General features: G+C 48.7%; 1 protein-coding gene across 1 annotated transcript in view; it reads right to left on the bottom strand.

Annotated features, from left to right (window-relative positions):
* Positions 1 to 23,478, bottom strand: part of MYO5B (myosin VB) — a 148,662-nt gene that overhangs the window by 83,699 nt on the left and 41,485 nt on the right. Inside the window, exons 5-9 of the mRNA XM_054003809.1 lie at positions 10,134 to 10,290; positions 8,007 to 8,150; positions 6,126 to 6,207; positions 2,108 to 2,215; positions 1 to 110 (exon numbers count right to left, since the gene is read on the bottom strand). Of these exons, the coding sequence (XP_053859784.1) occupies positions 1 to 110; positions 2,108 to 2,215; positions 6,126 to 6,207; positions 8,007 to 8,150; positions 10,134 to 10,290 (601 nt within the window). The remainder of the gene's footprint in view (positions 111 to 2,107; positions 2,216 to 6,125; positions 6,208 to 8,006; positions 8,151 to 10,133; positions 10,291 to 23,478) is intronic.

Here is a 23,478-nt window from a genome sequence, read left to right as displayed (position 1 = left end):
CGATACACTGCAGACCTCCCCGTCTCGTTCCCCTTGGATTTTCAAGTTCCCCAGGTGCAGAATGGCAGCAATTATCCTAAAAATGGTCATCTGATGAGACTCCTTCACTCCTGCGGGAACAGTTGATAGCTGATTGTCACAACGGAAAATGAAACACAGTTTTAAGTTTATTTGAAGGTGCTTGGAGCGTTTGGTTTCCTTCTGAGGCAGTTTGTTTTCAGAATCATGAGGCTGCTTCCCATAAATACACCATAAACTCTCAGTTTTAACACTGATGGGTTTAATACACACAAGCCCAAGGATGCTGCTGCACAGTGAACAAACAGGATGAGAGTTACAGGGGCTCTGCAGCTTTCACAGAACAAGGAGTCGCTTGTCTGTCATCACAGTCTGCTGACAACCAAAGCACACGAATTACAAATTACCCTTATTGCCAACATCCCACAAAAAGAAGGGGAAATTAAAGCCCTGCACAACGCCTCCACACTGGTGGCACAGCTGGATGCAGCGAGTCACCAGGGAGGTGATGGGGAGCTCTGTCTTACCATCCCCAGCGTCTCCACAAGAGACACTTGTGGGTCTTTACTGGGGGTGTAATATGTTTTAAGATTGCTTTATTTATTTTATTTACATATTGCTTTATCTATTTTTCTTTACAGGCATTCCCAGGATTTGCAGGCATTCCCAGCAGGAGCTTTGCTCAGCAGCAGCCCACACCTTGCTGCCGTATCTTGCATTTTTTTAACATCCCAGCTGGGTTTCTGTGTCCCTTTTGTGCTCAGGGCTGGTGTCCTGATTATCCACCCAAGGTCTGAGACATCACCTGCTGGTTTCTGAATTATCCAGAGCTTCCCTTTCTCTCTCTGAGGACTTTTCTGTTATCAGCACAGTGAGCACTGTTTCAAGGTTACTAAAAGGAGCAATGCTCTGCTCTTACTTGGATCTCTTAACTGGAGTTAAGCCTGGCTAAGACTGGGGATTTGCAGACAAATTTGACTTCTTGCTACACCCAAAAAGGCAAGACTGGAAACTCTAGTAGCAGTTTCACCAGGCCATGAACAGAAGCAGAGCTAGGAAACACTGAAGGAAAATGAGGAAAAGCAGAGACAGAGGAGCACGTGAAGAACAGAAAATCGCCGTCAGACTGGCCCCAGAGGAAGATGCTCTCACAGGGCTTCCCAGGGACCAAGGAGACAGGGGAGCTGCTTGGTGAGCCAGAGAAGGGGACCAAAGAGAGACTACACAGGCCAGGGGAATGGGGAGAGAGTTCTCTGGGATTAGAGTCCTGTGGGCAAGTTCAGAGCAACCAGGAATCATATTTTTTGAGTAGTTAACAGAACTCACACAAGCTGAGCAAGAGGAGGGTAAAGACAAGACCACAAAGAGAAAGAGATGAGGCCCATATAAACCACAAAGAGGACAAATTTTGAGGAAACAATTGCAGTTCTACAGCTTGCAGTGAGTCCCCACCCTCACTGCAGGCACGGCTGGTCAGGGGATTTCAGAGGCAACTGTAAATATCATGAGCCCTTCTCCCAGCCTGACCGGTACCAAGACTCACCAGGATTTATAAACTTGGTTCCAGATAAACACAAACACACTGGGCAAGTTTTCCCTCCCAGATTGTTTTTCCTTTCAAAGAGGAAAGCTCTGCTCCCCCACTGCCAGCACGGGGGCTGGACACAGCCACAGCTTTCTGCAGCTGCCGAGCGGATGGGGGCTCTGCACAGCAGGGACGCACTCAGCTCATTATTTCCAGGAATCAGCTACTGGGTACAGCGCTGTGATCCAACAAGTTACATCACCCTCAACCACAACACAGGCTGAACTGCACAGTAACAGCCTTTTTGCCTGCTCGCAAGCAGGGTAAAAAATAGCAAGTCAATACTGCAGCCCTGCTTTGACCTCAGAATGGTTTCTCCTAAGTTCTACATCCCTCTCAATTTCACTGCTGCTTCACAGACAGCTGCTAGAAACACTTCTGCAGCTCATACTAAAGAAAAAAGTAAAGCTAACTAGGTCAACAAGAACGTTATAATTCAGGCAAAACACTGAAAACAATTGTGAGACTTCTGCTGGGCAGGCTTCAAGCAGAGCAACTCCTTACCAAGCAGGGTGAAGGCATGTCTGGTTTTCTCAAAGTCATCAGCATCGTCCATGCCATCAATGGACGTGTCACCTCCCTGAGAAGTGTAGAAAAAGTCTTCAGCACACGCTAGGAGAGAAGAAAGAAGAGAAACAGATCAGCAAGCAGTCCTCCCCACTGTCACCGCTGAGTCAGGAATGGATAATAAGCGACTTAGGCTCCAGGTCAGAAGGCTAAGAGGTTAGAAGTCCCGAGTTTATTGGAGCACCTCCTTTTATACCCTGGTCCAATACAGGGTGACCTGATTGGTCATTTAATCAGCACATTTCACATGACTGGCTACCTAAGGAGACACTGTTTGGTAAACATCTTGTGACAAAAATAACTTGTTCAAAACACCACCTGCAGACAGTTTACAATTCTTTCTCTCCACCTCCCTAAAACCTCCCAGACCAATTCATGGGAAATCTTACCCCTCTCTCTCTCTGGGAAATCTTTCCCTCCCTCTGACCAGACTGTTGTATCCACACCCCACTGCAGCACTCCCCAGAACAGGCACTGGGATGCTCCCTGTGCCCCACTCCCGAAGGGCACCTGCGTCCTTTGAACCGCAGTTTGCTCAGGGGTGGATGAAGCAGGACCTTGGTAAGTGGCTGTAGCTGCTTCTTGCAGTGATGAAACCTCTTCTCCATGCACAGCAAGTTCAGTCAGGGCAGTGCTGTGGTGTATTTGGGATTCTAGTAACAGCTCCATCACATGGGGGAAGACCATTTCAAACACTCAGGTGACTACTTCCAGTAACTCCTCATCCTGTTTTACACATCCACGACTGATTCAGGTGTTTTAACACCTTTCCTACACAAAGCCTTAATCCTTGGGAGCAAAGGGAATGGAGAACAGCTCACGGTGCCTGCATTACACCACTTGAACATCTGTGCTTTTTAGCAAAGTTACTCCAGGATGACACCAATAAATCCTGTGGAGGCTGAGAGGCGTTTCCAATGCAAATACAACAAGAGATTGCAGGATCTGTGTCCACTTAAGAAAGCTGCACAGGTAATCCCCCATGAAGCCCAGAGCAGTGAGATGTGTGCCCACGGCTGCTGGCTGAGCCCTGGCAGAGCCAGAGCTTTTCCCTGCAAGGGCTGGGGGAGCCCAGCCCCTGGACAGCCTCCCCACCCAACCCAGAATCAGTTCCCAGCACCAGCCTCGGCCTGTTTTGAACTGAGTAGGAGTCATTTGCCAAAACCCACTCATCAACACACACAAACATATTTCCCAAGCGTGGTGAATACAGAGAAAAAGCCTACTGTGTTCCACACCAGCCTAGTGGTAACCTTTAAAATCACTGCAATCTGCACTCTTCTTGACACAAATTGCCACCAGAAGCTCCCCCTCCCTTCCCAGGCCTCCCACAGGCTTCTGCATTAGCTGTACTTTCAGGCTGTAAAGAAAAAGCATTTGATTCTTTTTGGCATACAAAGCCCTGCGACCCAGAGATTTCGGTAATTCCACTCATTGCTGGAGCATCAGGAAGGAGGGGCAGAAAATGCTGGTTGGGGTCAGGCAGACAGTGTCCCTCCTGGTCCCCCAGCACACCAGGAGCTCACCCAGCCCACGGTGGAGCACTCACAGCTCGGTGCTGCTGCACATCACCCTGCAAGATGCAGCCAGGGCTGGTGGTGGCTGATGGGACCAGGACGTCAGCTTATTTTAAACATTCACACTGGGATCTGTTTCTGCCTCAAGTCATCCCTGGTATAGCTGACTCCAATCTCTGTATTTCAAGATCTCCGTAGTTGTTTTACCCACACAAACCCTTTGATTCACTGCAAACAAATAAAACACATTTCTGCCTTGCACCACTGCCCAGGCATCATTAGGCTAGACACCACACTTCAAAAGGCACTTGCACATTACCATTTAAAGTCAAATATTTACTTTCTAGTTTAAAATTAAGCCTTTAGGATCACGCAGACTGAAGCCAACACTGGTTCGCTCTGCTGGGCTCATGTATGTTTAGAGACTCTTTCTGTTTTCCAGCATCTTGCAACATAAAAGGAAGTAATAACAATTCTCTGTATGTGTAAGACCCAAAGGAGAAGCAATAGCTCTTGGTTTTTAGATGGAAAAATATACATCCTCCTCCATGAGTAATAAATAAAAAGTGGATTTTCACATCAAGACACCTCTTGTTTTGTATAAGCCTTGGGAAGACAAGATTGACAGGTAAGTACAGCTCACACAAGGAAATAAATCTGAGTTCTGACATCTTCAAGCAGGCCAGTAAATCCAAGGCAAAGCTGGAAAAGAAAAACATCACTCAAAAGAAAGACAAACAAGTGAATTGTGCACCTCTGCACCCACTGCCCAGCACCAGAAATCCCACAGGCAAGGGCAGAGCCTGTGTCACACCGACAGGAGCAGCTCACGGACCCACACCCCTGTCCCCACCAAGCCTGAGCGGCCCCACATCTGACAGCTCCCCCAAACACTTTGGGGAGGCTTTTTCCAGCTATTTCAGGGTGAGAGGGCAGGAAACACTAAGGGCACGCATCTTCACCTTTGGAAAAACTGTTTCTTCTCCAACACCCAGTGGACACCTGTGCACGCTGTGACACGGCAAATGCAAAGTGCCACAGAGAGCAGCTGGAGACTGACAGGCACTGGCACCAGATTTTGATTAGAAATGACCCAAGAAGGCTTCCTTGCAGCTAATGGCCCTGGCACCCACTCGTCCTGCACCGCCAGCTGCTGCCATTACACATTCATCCCTGAGATGCTGGAGCTGAGAGCCACAGTCACGACTGCACAAACGTGTCCTGGGTGATGCACCAGGACAGCAAAGGCCTCTCAGCCTGCACTCCTGACACTCACCACAAACACAGACGATGCTTTTAGAGAGCTGTGGATGAGTAAGACTGGTATTTCCCCTGATCCACATGTTCCCAAGAAGAGAGCAGTGGTTCCACAGCTGGAGCTCTCACACGTCAACTCATCTCCCAGATGGAGCTGAAAGAGTTTGTGTCTGAATTTTAAGATGCCAGCAAACATCATCATTACCCAGGGTATGTTTTTAAAAATGAAGCACGTAAGTATGGCATAAACTCTTGAAAATGGTCCACGTGATGTGCACTGTGTGGGCAATGTGCCTACAGTGACCCAAAAAGTCATTAAGACAAGCATTACCTAGAAACTGAAATCCCCTCTCTTCATCTGCCATTCCTCTGCAGTGTGGATGGCAACTTCTGCAAGACCCTATGGTGGGATCAGAACCTGCCTTGCTCCCTATTCAAAATAGGTAAAAAGCCTGGTTTAAACCTTGCTTTTCTCTCTAAGCAACAGCAAATATTCAAGATAAAAAAAGAATTAAAATTCATCGCTGCACCACCTGCTGCGAGTGCAAACCCTCTGAATCAGGTGTTCTACACAGGTTTTGCTGCGAATCCTGGGGGAAAAAAACCACAACTCATTCCAGGAGTTAGCCATTTAAAAGAAATAAACATAACAAGTTCAAAGGACTCAACCACTCCTGCCAAGACACTGGCCAGATCAGTCCACACTCACATTTAAAACGCACACCTTATGCAAGGTTGGTACAACATTAACACATGGCCTCCCCGCATCAGCTGGCACACACCACAGCAATGTAGTTTCACTGCAGCTCTGCTGACAATTTCCACGGAATCACAAAACTCCATGGGACCTTAAAGGGACACCTTCCACTTTCCCAGGTTGCTTCAAGCTCCATCCAACCCAGCCCCAGACACTCCCAGGGATCCAGGGGCAGCCAGAGATTCTCTGGGCACCCTGTGCCAGGGTGTCCCCACCCTCACCCAAGCTGCCACATCCCTGGTGATGGGGTGAGCAAACCCGTGCTCCACCCAGCAGCAGAAGCCCTTCGGTCTCATCTCCCTCCCCTCCTCCCAGGGCACACAGGCCTCCCCCAGGGACCCTCATTTCTGACCCCACCACTCTCTCCTGCTGCCCTCAGAGCCAGGCAGCCGCCAGCAGGGCACAGGGATGTGCCAGCACTTACTGAGTCCAAGGTCTTTGAATTCTGGGAGGCTTGAGGAGGCACAGAGCTGGTAGAAGATGTGGTAGTTGCGCTCGTCCTCTGCCTGCGGGGAAACGCCGAGTTACCAGAGGCACAGAGGGGTCACAGCAGAGCTCCCACCCTCACAGTGCTGCCCCCTGAGCCCAGGGCCACCCTGGCCCCATCCCCTGCCTCCCACCACCAAGACCTGTCAGTGACACCAACACAAGGACATTTTCCTTGCCACCCGGGGGAAAGGAGGTGCCAAACCTGACCAACACACACTGCTCACCTGGCAAAGAAAGTCAACAATTCTGTATTACCTTCTGTGGTAAGCACATTTCTCTCTCTCTCAAGATTTTTTATTGAGGTACACAGAGAGAAATGAAAGAGAAAACAATTTCTATTTCTGCTCCTTGTTTTCTCTTGTAGAATGTGTTTAGAGAATTGTTTACCCAGAGTAAGTGCTTAGTTAGATCATAGTAGATTGTTTAAGCCTGACAACCAATCAGATCCACCTCTGTCTAGGCTCTAGAGAACAAGGTCACAAGTTGTGAGTTAGTTAGAGACAATAGTTAGAGAAAGTAGCATGTAGTATTTAGTATCCTCTTTTATATAGCATATTAATGTATTATAACATAATAATAATAAAGCAATCATTCAGCCTTCTAAAATAGAGTTAGACATCATCATTCTTCCCATTGAGTTCACCAACATCTACAACAACCTTCCACATCTTATCCCTCTCTGGAGTAACCAGGCTAAAATAAGCAGCAAGCACTGAGTTGCAAACCCACAGTAATACAAAAGAAGGTGGTTTACTCCTCGTGGCTTCTCAAAGTTGTCAGGTTTCTAAGATTTTTGTAGTTGGGGCACTCTTTTTTTCGGGTAAGGACAAAATTTTTGCAGTAGCTTCTGATCTACATCCCAAGCAGAAACTAAGGAAGCCTCTCCTGGGCCTGCACAAGAAACCCAAGGGATGTGCTGTGGCAGAGACATCAACCTTCTCAGCCCCTCTCCTGCCCCTTCTTCGTCTTCAAAACTGAACACTGCTGCCTGCCATTTGCTCTCCCTGGCTCTCTATCTAACAAGTCTCCCAGGTACACCTTAGCCCAGGACAAGAGTCATCAGGCTGGAATCATAAAGAACTCAAAGACTGATTCTAAAAGACACATCTGGAAGCTGTGTCCACCAAGAAAGTGACAGGAGAAGGGAAAGCAGCCTCAAGCTGTGCCAGGGGAGGTTTAGGAGCAATTCCTCCATGGAAAGGGCTGTCCAGCCCTGTCACAGCTGCCCAGGGCAGTGGTGGAGTCCCCACCCCTGGAGGGGTTTAAAAGCCGTGTGGGAGTGGCACTTGGGGATGTGATCACAAAGAAGATGGAAAGGGACTTTGTACAAGAGCATGGAGGGACAGGACAAGGAGTAATGGCTTCCCCTGGACAAAGAGTAGGTTTAAGTTAGATATTGTGGAGGAATTGCTGGCTGGGAGGGTGGGCAGGCCCTGGCACAGGGTGCCCAGAGCAGCTGTGGCTGCCCCTGCATCCCTGGAAGTGCCCAAGGCCAGGCTGGACAGGGCTTGGAGCAGCCTGGGACAGTGGAAGGTGTCCCTGCCCATGGCAGGGGTGGAATGAGGTGATCTTTACGATCTCTTCCAACCCAAACCATTCCATGATGATGATTCTGTGATGGGTGTGGCAGTGCTGGGGGGACAGCTGGATTCGGCGGTCTTAGAGGTCAGTTCCAACCTAAATGATTCTGTAGTTCTATTTGTAAAGAGATTTTTTTTTTTCCTTATCCATAGAAAAGACCCAGACTATTGAATTCCTGGAATATAGCACCCATATATAGAAAGAAAAAAAAGGAAAAAGCCCCAAAACTCCTCACCTGAAATACAACCCGAGATTTTTCCAGAAGATACGTCCTCATGTTGGCACCAATGATGTGGTATCTTTTATCAAAGCCAATCTGAATGTATTTCCCAAAGCGGCTGCTGTTGTCATTCCTTGTTGTTTTAGCATTTCCGATGGCCTGCATAAAACAAACAAAATTAAACATTAAATTTTAATTGAATTTTTTAATTTTTTTTTTTAAACGCTTCGATTTGCCATCAGTGCTATATAAACAGCCACAGGAGGTTTTGAGGAAAACCCCTTCCCAGATGAAGAAGGCAGAGGAGCAATGTGACTTTGGGGAGGACTCTTCACTGAAAATGTGCTGTCTCCAGGGTTTTTATGGAAGAAAAATGCAGACAAACAGCAACAAGTATTTGTACAGTAATTAAACCATCCACATCCCAAAAGCCTCAACATTCTTGCTCCACCTTATAGGATGCCCCCACCTTTGTTCAGAGTCAACACCAGCAGCTTCCCTGGATGGAAGTATTCCCTGGATGACCCTGGAGGGGTCTCCTTCCCCAACAAGCCCGTTTAACTCAGGGTTTTCCTGCAAACCAGGCAGGTTTTCTTTTATGGTTTTTTTTTTTTTCTGCATAGGCAATGTTCTCATCAATTTCCAATAAAGACAGGCAGGTTGCCTGGCCTCAGCACTTAGAAATTACAGCCAGAACTGAACACAGGCAGGAAAATTAGAGCAATAAAATTCTGGGGTCATACAGGAGAATAGTGTGCACTATGAATTTTTTTTCTTGGATGGTTTTAGGTGCTCCCCCTGGTATTGCAGCTACACTTCACAGAGGCAGGGGAGACGGGTGAGGAAAGGAATAAACTAGCAGGTTTACCAGGAGTCAACCTGCAGAAAACCAGCCAGTTTTCCCCATCAGCCACACACCTCTTGGCTTTTCTTACCGCTCACCTGCAGCACCACTGGCCTGGACACTGCAGCTCACCCCCAGCAGCAGGGCAGCAGGGTGTCAGACCACACGTGCTGCCTGTCAGGCGGCGTCTCACCCCGGATCAGCCACCCCTCTCTGTCTGCCAGACAATCTGGCACAAGGCACCGTGATGGGGAGCCTCCCTGAAGGCTGAGCCAAGCCTAAGGTTAAGCACAGGACAGCACCACGCTCCACTAAAGCAGCACTGCTGGTTCCTGCCTTGAAAAGAAAGCCACACGAGTCTGAAGAGCTTCACGGACTTTGAAAATGCCCAAATCAAGTGAAGGTACTTCATGACTCCAAAATCTGTTTGGAAAACGGGATTTAGGCACTCAGACATACATGTTCAGCATCTGGCTTCAGTGAAAGGAAACAAAGCTGCTTTTCCCCTTTCTTTTTTATGTATAAGAAGAATTCTTTTCCTTCAGAGCAGGGATTTCCCAATAACAAGACTCATCATTTGGGTTGGAAAAGCCCTCCCAGCCCATTGAGTCCAACTTGTGCTTGATGCCCACCTTGTCACCAGCCCAGAGCACTCAGTGCCATGTCCAAGCTTTCCTTGGACACTTCCAGGGATGGGCTGGGACTCCAACACCTCCCTGGGCAGCTCCTTCCAATGCCTGACCACCCTTTCCATGAAGAAATTCCTGGTAATGTCCAGCCTAAACCACCTGTGGCACAGCTTAAGACTACGTTCCTTTTGTCCCATTGCTGTTGCCTAGGGGAAGAGGCCAGTACGTGATTGATAGCAACAGAAAACTAACAAAAATAAAAATGAATTTAAATATCTCAAACAGATTAATCCCTTCCTTCTCTATCCCATGTTTGCACAAGAAAAGGAGGAGATTAGGGGGCACCATGCAGTGACAGAGGAAGAAGGTGATAAAACACTAACAGTGCCAGCTGCTCTGCTTGGGCTCTCCACACTGGAGCCCCATCAAAGCCCAGCTCCTAGACATGTGTTGGGGATACTCAGGCTCAGCTTTAAGACCATCAAATACAGGTTCAATCGGGGTGTTCTAAATGGAGGCTGTTGGTGCATCTCTGCATTTCAGTCCAGTTCCAGGACGCTGTTACGCTGTAAACCAGACCTTTCCCTCAAGTCCCCGGGGGCTCTCACTGTCCTTGCGACTTACAGAGAGACAGAGTGATCAGGACAAAGGAAAGGGAGCAGCGGTTACCTCCATGATGGGGCTGGAGGCCAGGACTTTGGCTTCGATGTTGGTCTCGCTGGCGGAGCCCCCGACGGTGGCGAAGAAGCGCATGGCGTATTTGGCTGAGACGGTCTTGCCCGCCCCCGACTCCCCGCTCACGATGATGGACTGGTTCTTCTCATCCCTGGGGGGAGCCAGAGCAGCAAAGTCAATAAAAGATAAGCTTCCCTGAGTTAATCCATTTTCCCGTCAGCTGCTTGCACCCTCTTCCCCCGTGTCGCTGGTCCCTCGCCCTGTGGCCACCTACGTTACAGAGACTGGATTTCTTCTGGGCTAGGAAAGTAACAGTGAGTGACACACAACTGTGACACTTCCCAGAGAAAACATGGGGGACGCTGGACATCTCCAGAACATCCCCAGAGGCCTGCAGAGACAGCAGGAACTGAGCCTCTGCAGGAAGCACTGCTTCCTCCTTCATCCTGAGACTCCGGGAAGCCCATTTCTTACACAACACCCAACCTCTGCTGCTGGACATCTGTCTGGAGAACTATTAACAGGCATTGGCTGAGTATCAGCTCCTCATACTGTATATTTAATTTTCCCTCCCAGCTCCTTCACTCAAGCATTTGATATTTTGCTCATTAAAACACAGTCAACTTGTGAAAATTTCTTTTAAAACACAGTTAATCAGAAAGATTCCTCTGCACTCAAAATGCATTAAAAATACTGAAGTTGTAAAATGAAGCATCCTAAAACTGGGGCACAGAAGAAGTCACTTGATTCTCTATGCAATTATATGAGTATCAGTATTTTCACACAACTCCCAGCACCTGGTTCAAATTTTGACAACAACAATACAAAGCATGTCTGACATCAGACTCTCACCAGCGACTCATCCCTAAATCCTGTGACACTGCGAGGTCACTGATCTGAAGTGCAGAGGTACTTCACCAGACACCTCCAGGGCACGGGACTTTGCACGGAGAACCTGAGCGTGAACCATCTCATGCAGCTCTTGAGCCTTGCAGAGAGCACAGACTCTTCCAAATGCCTTTTCCCGCTTGCAAAACCAATAACTCACACAAAAGACGTTGCACGAGTCACCACGAAATAGCCAGTCCTTCCCAGCATGGTACCCACCAGATACGTCCCAAATACTTAATCTGTTCAACATGCTTGAGCTGCAAGGCAAAGGAAGGGCCAAGGCGGTAAGAGGAGCTCATTTTCAGACCTACATCCCTCCAGGAAAAGGTTTGCTGGCTCCAGGGCCAAGCGCCTCTGCCGCAGTGGGATTCGCTCCCCGGGGCATCATCAGCACACAGCAAACCCAGCAACTCTGCAATTTGGCTGCAGACTTTGGGAAGGGCAGAGTTTTCACTGCAGGATTTGCTACAAGCTCCCAAAATACCCGAGCTCTTGGGTAAAGCTGTAAGGACATAATTGAGTGTGTTTTTAAGTAAGATCAACTTAAGCTTCCCAGACTCTGCCCTGGCTTCCATGAATCACAGCTGAAAGCAGGCACAGAAAATCCCATACACAAGTACAACAATAAATTTATACCTTGCAGTTCTCTTGACATCAGGAAACACCATCAAAACACATTTCAATTTAAGATACTCAGTTCAAGTTTATACCAGATGAGGACAGAGGCTAAATAATTGCCATACCCCACTTTTGTACTTCCAACAAAGACACACCACACCATTACTTCCCTCCACTGTCAGGCACAAACATCTTAATTCCTTCTAGGCTCAGGGTAATTGGTTTGAGGAAAAAACCTCAGCCAAGTCACATGTAACATTTTGATGTAGCCATGACTTTGAGACGCTTTCAGCAGCAGCGGCCTGACAAGATAATTTCCAGCTCTCTCTACTTTTCAGACACCAATTCTCAAAGTGTATCTTAATCCATCCCCATGCCAGCTAGTTCTCCTGGCCACCAACCAACAGGAAGGCAAGAGGAGCCTCTAAGCACCCCAGCAACCAGGCAGCAGTGCAGAAACACGGGCTGTGAGTGGAGCACGCCCTCAGCCAGGAGCCAACATCCCAGAGCCCGCGTTCCCAGTGACTCACCCCGGGTGGGGACAGCCTGCTCCTGCTAAGTCACGGCGTCGTGCCCTCAGCAGGTTTTGGCAGAGCCACCGAGGCTCTCCCGCAGCCAGCTGGCAGGATCCAGGCACGGGGCTGCCAGCGTGCCAGTCTCACACCTTTGGACTCCCACAGGTGTGCAACAAACCTCTCCTGGCAGCACGAGCCACCAGGCATGGCCAGCCAGAAGAGGAAAAGCAGTGCCAGCTCCACAGAGGGGAAGGGAAACTCAGCCCTGCTGCCCTGATTTTTAAAAGTGTTAAGTTTTCTTTTATAGTTCTTTTGAAAGTGTTAAAGTCATCATAAAACTTCTTTAGCCTTCTGAAAATGTTTACGTATTTGAGAGTCAGAGTTCCTACACAATTTCATGTATAAACAGAATAGTTTACATATTTCTCTGTGGGTGGAGAGAAATGATTGATTGATCTTTAGACCAGTGTGGTTGGAGAGGTGGTAATTCCATCCTCCAATCCACGGTCACCTTTGGAATTCTATAAATACCAGATGTTTGAATAAAACTTTCTCCTTTTCTCCTTTGAACTTACCAAGCTTCTGTGTACTAATTTTGTGTCCAACAGTGACACAGCCCCAGCCCCAGAAGGGAGCTGGGTGAACCCAGAGCAGCAGTTCCTGGGACAGCTGATGGCTGTCCCGGTTTACCTCTGACTGAGCTCTGATTGAAGCTTCTCCCCTGGTTTTATCATCTTCAGTCAGGTGGGTAGTCAGTCTCTCCTTCCAGGGAACCAGTGAAAGGAGTAGAGGAAATGGCCTCAAGCTGTGCCAGGGAAGGCTTAGATTGGATATCTGGAAAAATTTCTTCATGGAAGGGGCTGCCAAGCCCCAGCACTGGGCTGCTGGGAAGAGATGGAGTCCCCATGCCTGGAAGTGTTCAAACAAAGCGTGGATGTGGCACTTGAGGACTTGGTTGAGGTGAACATGCTGGTGGTGCTGGCTGACAGCTGGACCTGATCCAAGAGGCCTTTTCCAGCCTTAATGGATCCATGGTTTCAGTGACTCGTGGACTGCTGAGCTCCACCAGTGAAATCCCACACTGGCCATCAGCAGGACCCAACAGATAAAATTCCTGTCAGCTGCCACAGAAGGGGCAGACAGAGGCTTTGGCACGGGCTGCAATGGTGGATGAACAGGCTGTCCTTGGTCAGAGGTGAGGGAGAAGCAGAAGGGAGAGGTGACAACTAAAATCCCTGAAAATGCAAAGCTGGCATGGCTTGCAAAGCCGGCATGGCTTGCACTTGCCTCAGAGTTACTTCAGAATTATTGTTTCCCACCCTGCTCTGCATGACAGGTATGGCCCAAGTGGCACATTTCAGATAACATTTCCCTGCCACTTTTCTCTTAAAGCTGTAAGACAAAAGCTCCACCAGTCTGGGAGTGAGTCTTCAGCTAAATGAGGCCAAAATCTCAAAAGATGCATTACCTGGCATCCAGACAGCACTGCTGCAAGGTAGTATTTGGTAACCCTTTTTTTTTTTTTTTTCTCTTTAAGATTCACAATTATGAGTTCTTGTCACCAATTTTGACTTCATTCATGATATCTCTATTGCCAGCTATTGGGGTGGGCCAGGCTGAGGAAGGCAGAGACCAACCCACCTGAGAGCCCAGGTAAGGACCAACCCAGACCCACAGTTCCCCTGGGCTTCAGATCCCATAACAAAAGTGGCTTTAAGTGGCATTCTGAGTGCTTTATGCCTCCCTCTGGCTTGCCTCCTTTTGACAAGACATTTGCCGAAAGACACTGAGCCTGGTGACAAAACTACAGCCAACACAACTTATTGCTACTGCAGCCACTCTGCCACGTCCCATTTTTCCAGAGTTTCTCGAGAATTTGCCCTAATGGTTGATGTGCTGCAGTATGAAACGGGACAGGTGAGCTCTCCCTGGCACAAAAAAACTTCTGGAGTATATCAATAACATAAACTGAAAAGAAAGCTGCTCTTAGCAGGCCACTCAACCTCCCGCATTTGCAGTAATGTGTCTCTTCTGGGGTTTTTTGGTGGATAGTGCATGTTCAGACATTTATTTTCCAACTTCAGGAATAAAAGCTTTCAGGAATAAAGGCTGCAGAGCCTTTCCAGTGTACAAGTTAACTAACTGCTGGTGCCAGCAGGGGAAGATCGATGAACCCCACGGAGCAGCTGGCAGCACACAGGATGCTCAGGCAGCAGAAATGGTTAAAGCCAGGCAGGAGGTGTTTGTGTTCAGTGTGGAACAAAAGACACTGGAATGTTTGGCCACCGTGCAGGCACAGTGTGCAACACGGCTGCTTGAAATACATTCAATTCTGGCAGTGCCAGCACAGGAGAAAACTACTATTGAAAAGCACCTGGATAAAATGAAGTGTTTATGGGTGAATAATGCCTCTGCTGCAGCATGGCAGTGCTGCTCCATCTCATCCTTGGGGCTGCGGGGTGGTCCTGTGCACCTCAGGGCAACCACCACAGCTTTTTATGCTGCCACAAAGTTCATCGGGGCTCCTCTCCCCGTGCCTCACAGCTCACATGATGCTCAGGCTGGAAAACCACACCACGATCTGGGCTACAGCCCCCAGCCATCAGAGAGGCAAATAAAACCACAAAGGAGCAGAAGTCCAACCAGAACAAGATCCAGAGTGGTTTCTTCAGTGCAAGAGGCACCAGCAGCTCCAGAGGTGCTTTGGAGGTGGGTAACATATCTTTCTGCAGGTATTTGCCATCTTAAGAGCAATGCCCCTCAGGACCAAGCACAGTAAGAGACAGGTGAGGTCTCCAGCCAGCAGAACTAAGAGGGGGCCACTGGTGCTTTTACAACACATGGAAAATGGCATGGACTCATAAAAATGCTAGGGTTGGGAAGGACCTTTAAAGGACATCTAGTAAAGGCCATGAACAGGGACACTTTCCACTACCCCAGGTTGCTCCAAACCCCATCCAGCTCATCCTTGGACATTTCCAAAGATGAGGCAGCCACAGGTGCTCTGGGCAACCTGTAGAAATGCCTTCTTTATACCTACTCTAGAAGTCTAATAGATACCATTTTTGAAAGGCAACATCCAAAGGTGCTGCCCAAGGCAAACAAAAGTCAGTTTGTCAGTTATGAAGAGAAAGAGCACTTCAGATTCCTTTTCTGATTAGCACTGGCTGCTAATTACCAGCCTTTACATCCAGGGAACATATTTCCCTGCCTGTTAAAGCAGTAAGTCCTTCACCTGCAGCAACACAGAGAACACTGCTGCCCTCGGAGGAGCCCCCAGACAGCCTGGGAAAGGTGTGGAGAAGCATCAACACCCCAAGCTGCCCAGCTGGACACACAGCAATCTGCATCAGAGCAGAAGTGTGGCACCGCTCAGTGTTTCCATGTGCAGCCCCCACCACTTTATCTAATTAATGCGGGGCAGAACATCCCTGGGAAATCTTCACTTCAGAAAAGGGGATGGTCGAGCCACTGCAATAAAAAAGGGTTTGAATCCAGGGATAGTTCTCACCACTGCTCTGCCAGAAACAGAGGAGACAGGGGACACCTCAGTGCAGATATTTACACCCTCAGCATTCAGCAACACTGCTTGAAAACAGTATTTGAAGACAAATATACCCAAAATGTTCTTCGGACATATATATCACCAGTCGGAATTTTTCCAAAGTCAGCTTTCTTTAAAGCAACAATCCAAACCCATGAGAATGGATCTGGAATATCTAGGACTTGTTTTCCTAGTCATCCCTGCAGAAAATCACCACTGGCACAAGCAGCTTAACTGCACAACTTTATCCTGGTCTCTGCAGCGGGAGCAAAACCAGTTGCACTAAAAACACAGCTTTTCCAAGAGGGAAAAGGATCTGGAATAAATGAAGACAGAGCCAGACCCTGTGAATAATTGTCAGGGGTCACTTCAGCTTTAATCCCCGATCTGACACTAATTCTCTTTGTCGTGGAATGAGTCAATAAGTCTCTCCACCATGGAAATCATATTTAACCTACTTCTTTCAGGTTGCTTGGAGGATTAGTGTTCATAAAGCAATCTGAAGATTAAAAATCCTTTAAGTACTGCAGTTTGAACTAAGCCTGACCACAATGGGAACACCCACAAAAGCCCCGATGCATTTCTCCATTGTCAGTGCTGCCAAGGCATAGCTACTGCATTGTGTTGCTAGAAATACAAAAAACGCAACAACTTAATTACCACTGGATTGCATCCCTCGAGTACTAACAACAATGATGAAAAACTCAGACTCTGCTTTCAAATGAACAAACACAAGTTGCACTCTGGAGGTGAAAATCAGAGTGTTGCAACATCATAACACAGAGAAAAACCTTCTCTGAAGTGGTCTCTGAAGCCAGGAGTTGTTCCCATTTCTGTGGGATAACCAGAATTTGGAGCAGCATCACTGTTGAGAGTGGCAGCAGCTTCTTTTATTTGTTGGATCCAATCTGGGTTTTTAGAATCCCTGGCATTGTTACTCAAGGTAAACAGAAAACCACAACTTAGGGGCAGTTACACTTTTTCCTCAGAGAAACCCAAGAAGATATTTTTCATCCAGTTGAACAAGAATGTTTAAGGACTTGTTTTCTGTTTGCATGTTCAAATATCAGCTGCAAATGCACATTTTATGGTGCAGCTGCTGAAGCCAGCAGCACTACAAAGACAGATTTTCACAAGCTACACATTTGGGTCATTTTTCACTCTGTATCTTTCATAAATGGCATGGATTACCCTATACAACCTTTTTTTTTTTTTTTTTTTTTTTGGTCCTTCTTTTTTTTTACACAGAAAACTGTATTTAAACATAGATAATTTTCTTTTTGAAGGGATAACTTTTGATACAGTGTCACATACTAGTGGGGGAAAATAACAGTTTTCACCAACAATCTACACCCATATCAGAGCTTCAAAACACAAGGTCACAAGGAACGAGTTGCATTACAAAGAGGTGGACTTGAGTTGAACCTAATTATCCTGATGGGTCCCTTCCAGCTCAGCATGTCCCGTGATACTGAGATGCACTGGGGGCGACGCTTTCCCCGGGATTCACCCTGCGCAGCTTTGGAGTCCGTCTGCTCACACCCCACTGGGTTTCAGCAAGGAGCCAGAGAGAAAATGGGGCCTTCAACGTCTCGGTTGCTGGGAAAAAAAGCCTAAAAGCAGCAGTGTGGCCCGGAATGGGCAAGGACGAGCGCGCTCATGGAGACCAGGCAAGGTGCAGCACGAGCCTTCTCCTGCGCGGCGCTCACCGCCAGCTCGGCGGGGCAGGGCTGCTCCCTCTCTTTGGCACTCATCAACCCCACGCTCCCAACGCCGAGACCAAACCCCACGGAGCAGACCACGGCGTCTCTGCAGAGGCCAGAGTGCTTCCATGAGGTGTCCCAGCGCTCCAGGCGTTTTCCCCACGGGAACTCGCACGGGCCCCGGCCTGTTAATGCCTCTTCTGCCCCAAAAGCTTCACACAGCCGGCTGGAAACGCCCGTCCAACAGCACGGAAAACCCTCACAGCTCCGAGTTTCTGCAAAATGCAGAGCTGTCTCCAGTCTGGATGACCTTCCCGCAGGACTGATGCTTTGCATGCCCCGTCAGGGAGGAACACAAGCTCCTCGGCCTCACGGAAACGAGGTCAGCAATTCCTTTGTGTGCTGTTCCCAAGGAGAGCAAAACACGCACCCGGCCAGCTTCCTCAGCTCTCTGGCACCCTGATGCTCTTTTCTGTGCCGGGATCACATCACAGAGCATCCCTGGCTCCAGCCCAGGCCACCTGCAAGCTGCTGGAGCGCTGCAGAAGGGAGGAGGCTTTGGGGCTGCGTCCTCCCAAAAAAGCACCACGCACAGGAAGGAGCCCTGGGACGCTGTGCCAGCAGATCAGCTTTGGAGCGCCAGGAGGACAAGTCAGCTGCTCTTCCACCCCATGCCAGCCCCAGAAAGAAGGTCCTTCTGGCTGACCACCGTCCTAAGCTACCGCTGCTTGGAAAACTCCCACACTGCCATCTGACTAATGAATCAATTGGTGAGCACGAGGAAAACCCCAGGAAGGGATTTTCAGGAACCACGCTCTGGGTTCCCCGTCCCGAGACCTCCATAAGTTCACTGAGGACGTGGGGTGGCCAGCAGTGACTGGGAGGTGGGCAAGGCCAACCACAAGTCTTTGGGCTCTGATGATGTAATTATGCTCATAAATGCTGTTTTGAATGTTTAATGATACGTGGTGTTACAGCTGTCTCCCCTCGGAGCTCCAGCAGTTCTCCTGCACCACAGCAGTCATTACATGTTCGATGTAGGCTATTATCCCTCCTTTCTGGTCAGTGATATTTCACACACACACACTCATTACTTTCAGTAAGGCACTGGCCTTTCTCTACCTTAAGCTTTCCCATGCCCGTTCTGTCCCATTTATGAGTATTTGTGATTTTTCTATAGGGGATGTTTCATTTATTATTAAATCTGCCAGCAAATAGCACAGTCTCTATTCTAAATTGTCAAAAAGGAAAAAAAAAAATACATTTACAAAAAGTTCATTAGTTGGCTACTTCTCAGAGCATCTCTGTTCACTGCCACAGCAAGTAAGACCAGAGGGTCTCTCCTCCAGTTCTTGGGAAACATTTCCTGGAGTGTCTCCCAATTTATTTTTTTTCTACATATCACCTCGGGAGAAGAAAAGCAATCCCTGAGGTCTTACACCAGCACCAGCACGTTCATGGGATAGCTCCTGCAAAACCTCTTCCCCTCATCCCCATCCCACTTTAAACAGAAAAGAACTCCCTCGGTTTTGCAGCTTCCTAAATTCAAGGCTCTTGAGTTATTTTTCTTCCTGTCCCCTTTTCAGACCAGATCTTCACTTTTGGGATGACCCCTGCTGCACAGCCCTGGTGAGCAGCAGCACAGCTCAGCCCCACAGCTCCCTGCCAGCCCCCACCCAGCCTCATTCCCCTGGCGACAAACAAAACCCTTCCCTGCCTTTAATATAACAGCCTTATTTACTGTGCCAGTCTGATTCCCCTTGCATCTCTGTCGGGGGCTAATCTCTCTCTTAACTCCTCTCTGCTCTCTCTTTGTACAGCTTTAAATCCTCCTGTAAAAGCTTGAAATCTGAAGTGCTATGAAAAGACATCCCCCACAGTGCCCACACCCCTCCCCGAGTCTATTTGCTAGTGTGCAGGGCTGTCGCTGCAATTTCTGCTCTTTTCCAGCTCCAGCATTGCCCCCCAGGGCAGAAAAGAGAGCTGTGGTCACCTCAGGCAGCCCCAGTGGCACCTGCCTCTCTGCAGGACACAGGCATTTCCCCTGTGGCTGCAGGGAGCAGCGATTTTGACAGTGCTGTGCAAAGCCTGGGAGCAGTAACTTCCAATAAAAATGGAAAGCCACTGCTACATCGAGTTACCTGTCTGCAGTCCAAGTGTTTGAGCACTTGGTGACAGAAGCAGCGCGTGGCAGTGGGGCTGAAGGCAGGAGACACCCTATTTCCACACAATTTACAATTCAGGAGTTACACAACAGATGCTGAGCCCGGTTGGAACTGCAGACACCAGGCAGGGGTTATTGGTACCCACTGAGCTGCAGTTCAGACAAGATATGCAGGAGTTGAACTCATCCATCAAATCACTCCCGCATTTCTTATTTGATTTCTTCTGCAAGAACTATCAACAACACTGTGAGCAGATCCTCAAGGGGGGAAGGAGGAAATTCCAGTCCAACCAACAGGTCACCAGGACAACTGCCTTCCCACTGACATTGCAAGGGTCAGGTAAGGCCTGCAGAGCCCTTCCGTGCTGCTGGCAGAACATCACACTGCTCCGCAGTTCGGGTTTAGCAGTTCCACATGAAACAGACCCAAGATATGTTTGCCTGGCCTCGTGGAACAGCTTTGCGGGGATGCACCTGTGAAAGCATCAGCCAGACGGAGGCACCAGGGAAAAAAGCCCACGGCACTTGACCCAGCCCTTGGACTTCTCAGGAGGCTTTCACAAGTCCTTCAGTGCCTGAGATCTCTGCCACGGTGGGAGCTGGACACTGGACTCCCTTTGTGTCCATCGCCTGGCGCAGGCTGCTGCCATGTCACCCCGTTCAGGGGCCCACACAAGGGAGACAAGGCTCCTGCCACAGCGAGACCCAGAGCTGCCACATGGAAAACACACAGAAGGGGCTGACGGTACCTTCAGTGTTTGATTTATGATTTGAGCAAAGACCACCTCTGCTGCCTGCTCCCTGCCTTCAAGATATGTTTGGCAGCCTTTGGAGGGCCCATTCTTCTGCTCCACTGCCCCTCTCACCTAGTGCTGTTCAATTCTGTATGTTATTAAGTATAACGCATGAGTTTTATTCAAATAAATAAATAAATAGATAAAATACCCACAAAAAACAAACAAACAAACAAACAAACAAACAAAAAAAAGAAAAAAAAAAACATAGACAACAGCAACACAACCTAAACAAAACAAAAACCACCAAGAAAATGAACCTCAACAAACCCAAAAGAATTAAGAAACCTTACTTGGACTAGCAACTCCTGGCTTGTGCCCAGAACGAACCCAGCTGGTAGAAAAGGAAGAGACAAGGGCCAAAGACAGAAAAGTCACGCAAATATATCCACTGTAGTGATTTTCCTAACAGACTCAGCCCAGCATCACATGAAAACATGAGGACCACACTGACAAGTCGAGCTGGCAAGAATGAAAATGGAGCTGCAGACAAGATGGGGAATATCTAACTAAAAATACAGCTAAAGCTCCCAAAGGCTGGGAGGGGGGAAGCTGGTGTTGCACTGTCACCATCCAAACTTCCTCCACGGAGCTGGCAACAACTAGTGGGTCACATTCAGGTGTCAGAGCATGAATCGTGGACTCTCTAATGTTGGAAAAGCCCTCCCAAGACCATCAAGTCCCAGCTGTGCCCAATCCCCACTGTGCCACCAGACCAGAGCACTCAGTGCCACGTCCAGTCCTTCCTTGAACACCTCCAGGGATGGGCACTCCAAACCTCCCTGGGGAGCACCTTCCAGCTCCTGAGCACCCTTTCCATGAGGAAATTCCTGCTGGTGTCCAGCCTGAGCCTGCCCTGGCCCAGCCTGAGGCCGTTCCCTCTCCTCCTGTCCCTGTTCCCTGGAGCAGAGCCCGACCCCCCCGGCTGTCCCCTCCTGTCAGGAGCTGTGCAGAGCCACAAGGTCCCCCCTGAGCCTCCTTTTCTCCAGGCTGAGCCCCTTCCCAGCTCCCTCAGCCTCTCCTGGGGCTCCAGCCCCTTCCCAGCTCAGTTCCCTGCCCTGGACACGCTCCAGCCCCTCAGGGTCCTTGTCATGAAGGGCTCAGAGCTGTCCCCAGCTCAGCCTCGGCAGTGCTGGCACAGAGCAGTGTGAAACATGTGCTGCTCAGGACAGGCTGACTGCAGTAGAAATGGAGGTTCTCCAGAGGGAGTTTTTGCCAGGCTCCAAGCTCCTGCCCAGAGCGATGACACACAGGGAAATGAGAGCCAGGATGATGTGGGCACACAAGGCATCTTTTGTTCCTCTGCAAGAAAAGCAAGAATCAGCCAGGGCATCAGCGGCTGTGCTGTCCCTCCGTGTGACCATGGCACAGCTTTCAGACTGCTCCCAGGAGGGCAAACACCTTCTGTGGCCCCCCAGCCCCACTGCACCTCTCCAGGACAGGACCCTGAGCAGAGCAGGTGCCTGCACTGCCCCGCAGGCAATCCGTGTCCCCAGGCACTCACTGCTTCCAACCCAGGGCCACTAATAATCACTAAATGACCCGTCCTTCCACCATCCCTACACTTGACTCCTCCGCCTCCAGCTGCAGCCCTTGGAGCAAACTGACTCCATGCTGCTCGTTTTGTTTAAAACAACACTGTTTCGGTGGGTTTAGTCCCACACTGGGTGTCTGGGGAGTTTCTAAAGAGCCGGTCACTGTAAAAATTAGAGGATGTCACATATGAATTTTAATCACTTGCCCTTTTTTTTTGTTGTTGTTGTTTTTTTTTTTAAGCTGTTTCACATGCAAGTGCTGCAAGAACATCCTCTTTGTGAAAAGCTCATACTTAAAGGGGAGTTTTAATGCACACTGAATCCACTGTAGGTGTTCAGGTGCTTTATGAAAAATTCTGACTCAAAACAGGGATCAGGTGTTGTCACACAACCTCTGCAACCCCCCTGTACAGCCCACCAATGGCTTTTATTTTTTCCTTTTTCCTTTTTCCTTTTTTATTTTTTATTTTTCTTTCCTTTTCCTTTAAAATTGGCATTTTCTGATGGCGAGACAAAAGCAAACAGAGGATGCCACACAGTCACCTGTGAAGGTGCCTCCTGTCCCATCTCTTGGGCACTGAGGTTGAGGCAGTGGGAAAGCACAGGAGCAAGTCACCAACACTTGTACACACTGACTGCCTTACACTCTGCCCTGGCACCCTGTCTCTGCATGGAAAGCTCAGAGAAATAAAAATCTCATTACCTCCAATTTTTTTCATTTGACACAGAGTCTTTAAGTTTTGTGTCCCTTTTCCCTTGCCATCCACTCAATCCCATTCAATCCCCTTCACTGCGCTTCCCCTGTGTGCTCTGGGCCGCTAATGGGCATAAAATATTAAAAAAAACCCCAGGACTGGCCAGACTGTTTTCCTGCCTGTTTTCCTCAGTCACCTTGCAAGTTTGACCTCCTGAGACGGCAGGCTTGAGTTTTATTCCTGATCTATACGGATGCACCAGACATAATCCAATTGTTTAAAAGCTGAACTGCAAAACAAGTGATATTTTTGCACCAGTTTGGGTTTAACAAGCCACATCCCATCTCACCCCAAAGCAGTAAAGCTGAGCTGCAGACACAACTCATCCCACAGAGTCGGCATTTTGGCTCAAAAAAGGGCAAAAATAAGTCATTTTCAATGGCCTTTATCCATCACCCAGGAGCAATGCCATCCACACCCCCTGCCCCAACAGCTCCACCACTCTCCTTGGAGGGAAAAGCTCAGATCAAGCTGCAGAGAACACAACAGCCACCCAGGAGCACTCAGACTTAAAACTCAGTGTGCTACATTTGAAGGCAGATTTCAAATAACCAGGTAGATTCCTCTAATCCATGTCCCCATCTCCTCTCAGCCCTGTCTGAATCCCTCTTTTGTACCCAAGCCTGCAATTACCATAATAACAGCCCGAAAGAGAGAGCACCAGAGGAGCACTGAGCAGTGAGCACCTTGCCTAAGAGCTCTGAAGGTGGTTATTTTCCTGTCCCCTTGAAAACAGAGCAGTCTGAACCACACAGAGTTCAGTTATCCTTTATGAGTTGCTGTCAAAAGTAGCTTTATTCTGATAAGGAGGAAAGCAGAG

This window comes from Vidua macroura, chromosome Z (assembly GCF_024509145.1).
Source record: "Vidua macroura isolate BioBank_ID:100142 chromosome Z, ASM2450914v1, whole genome shotgun sequence".
Classification (NCBI taxonomy): Eukaryota; Metazoa; Chordata; class Aves; order Passeriformes; family Viduidae; genus Vidua; species Vidua macroura.
Note: the sequence above shows the minus strand (reverse complement) of the source record. Positions and strands in the feature narration are given on the sequence as shown.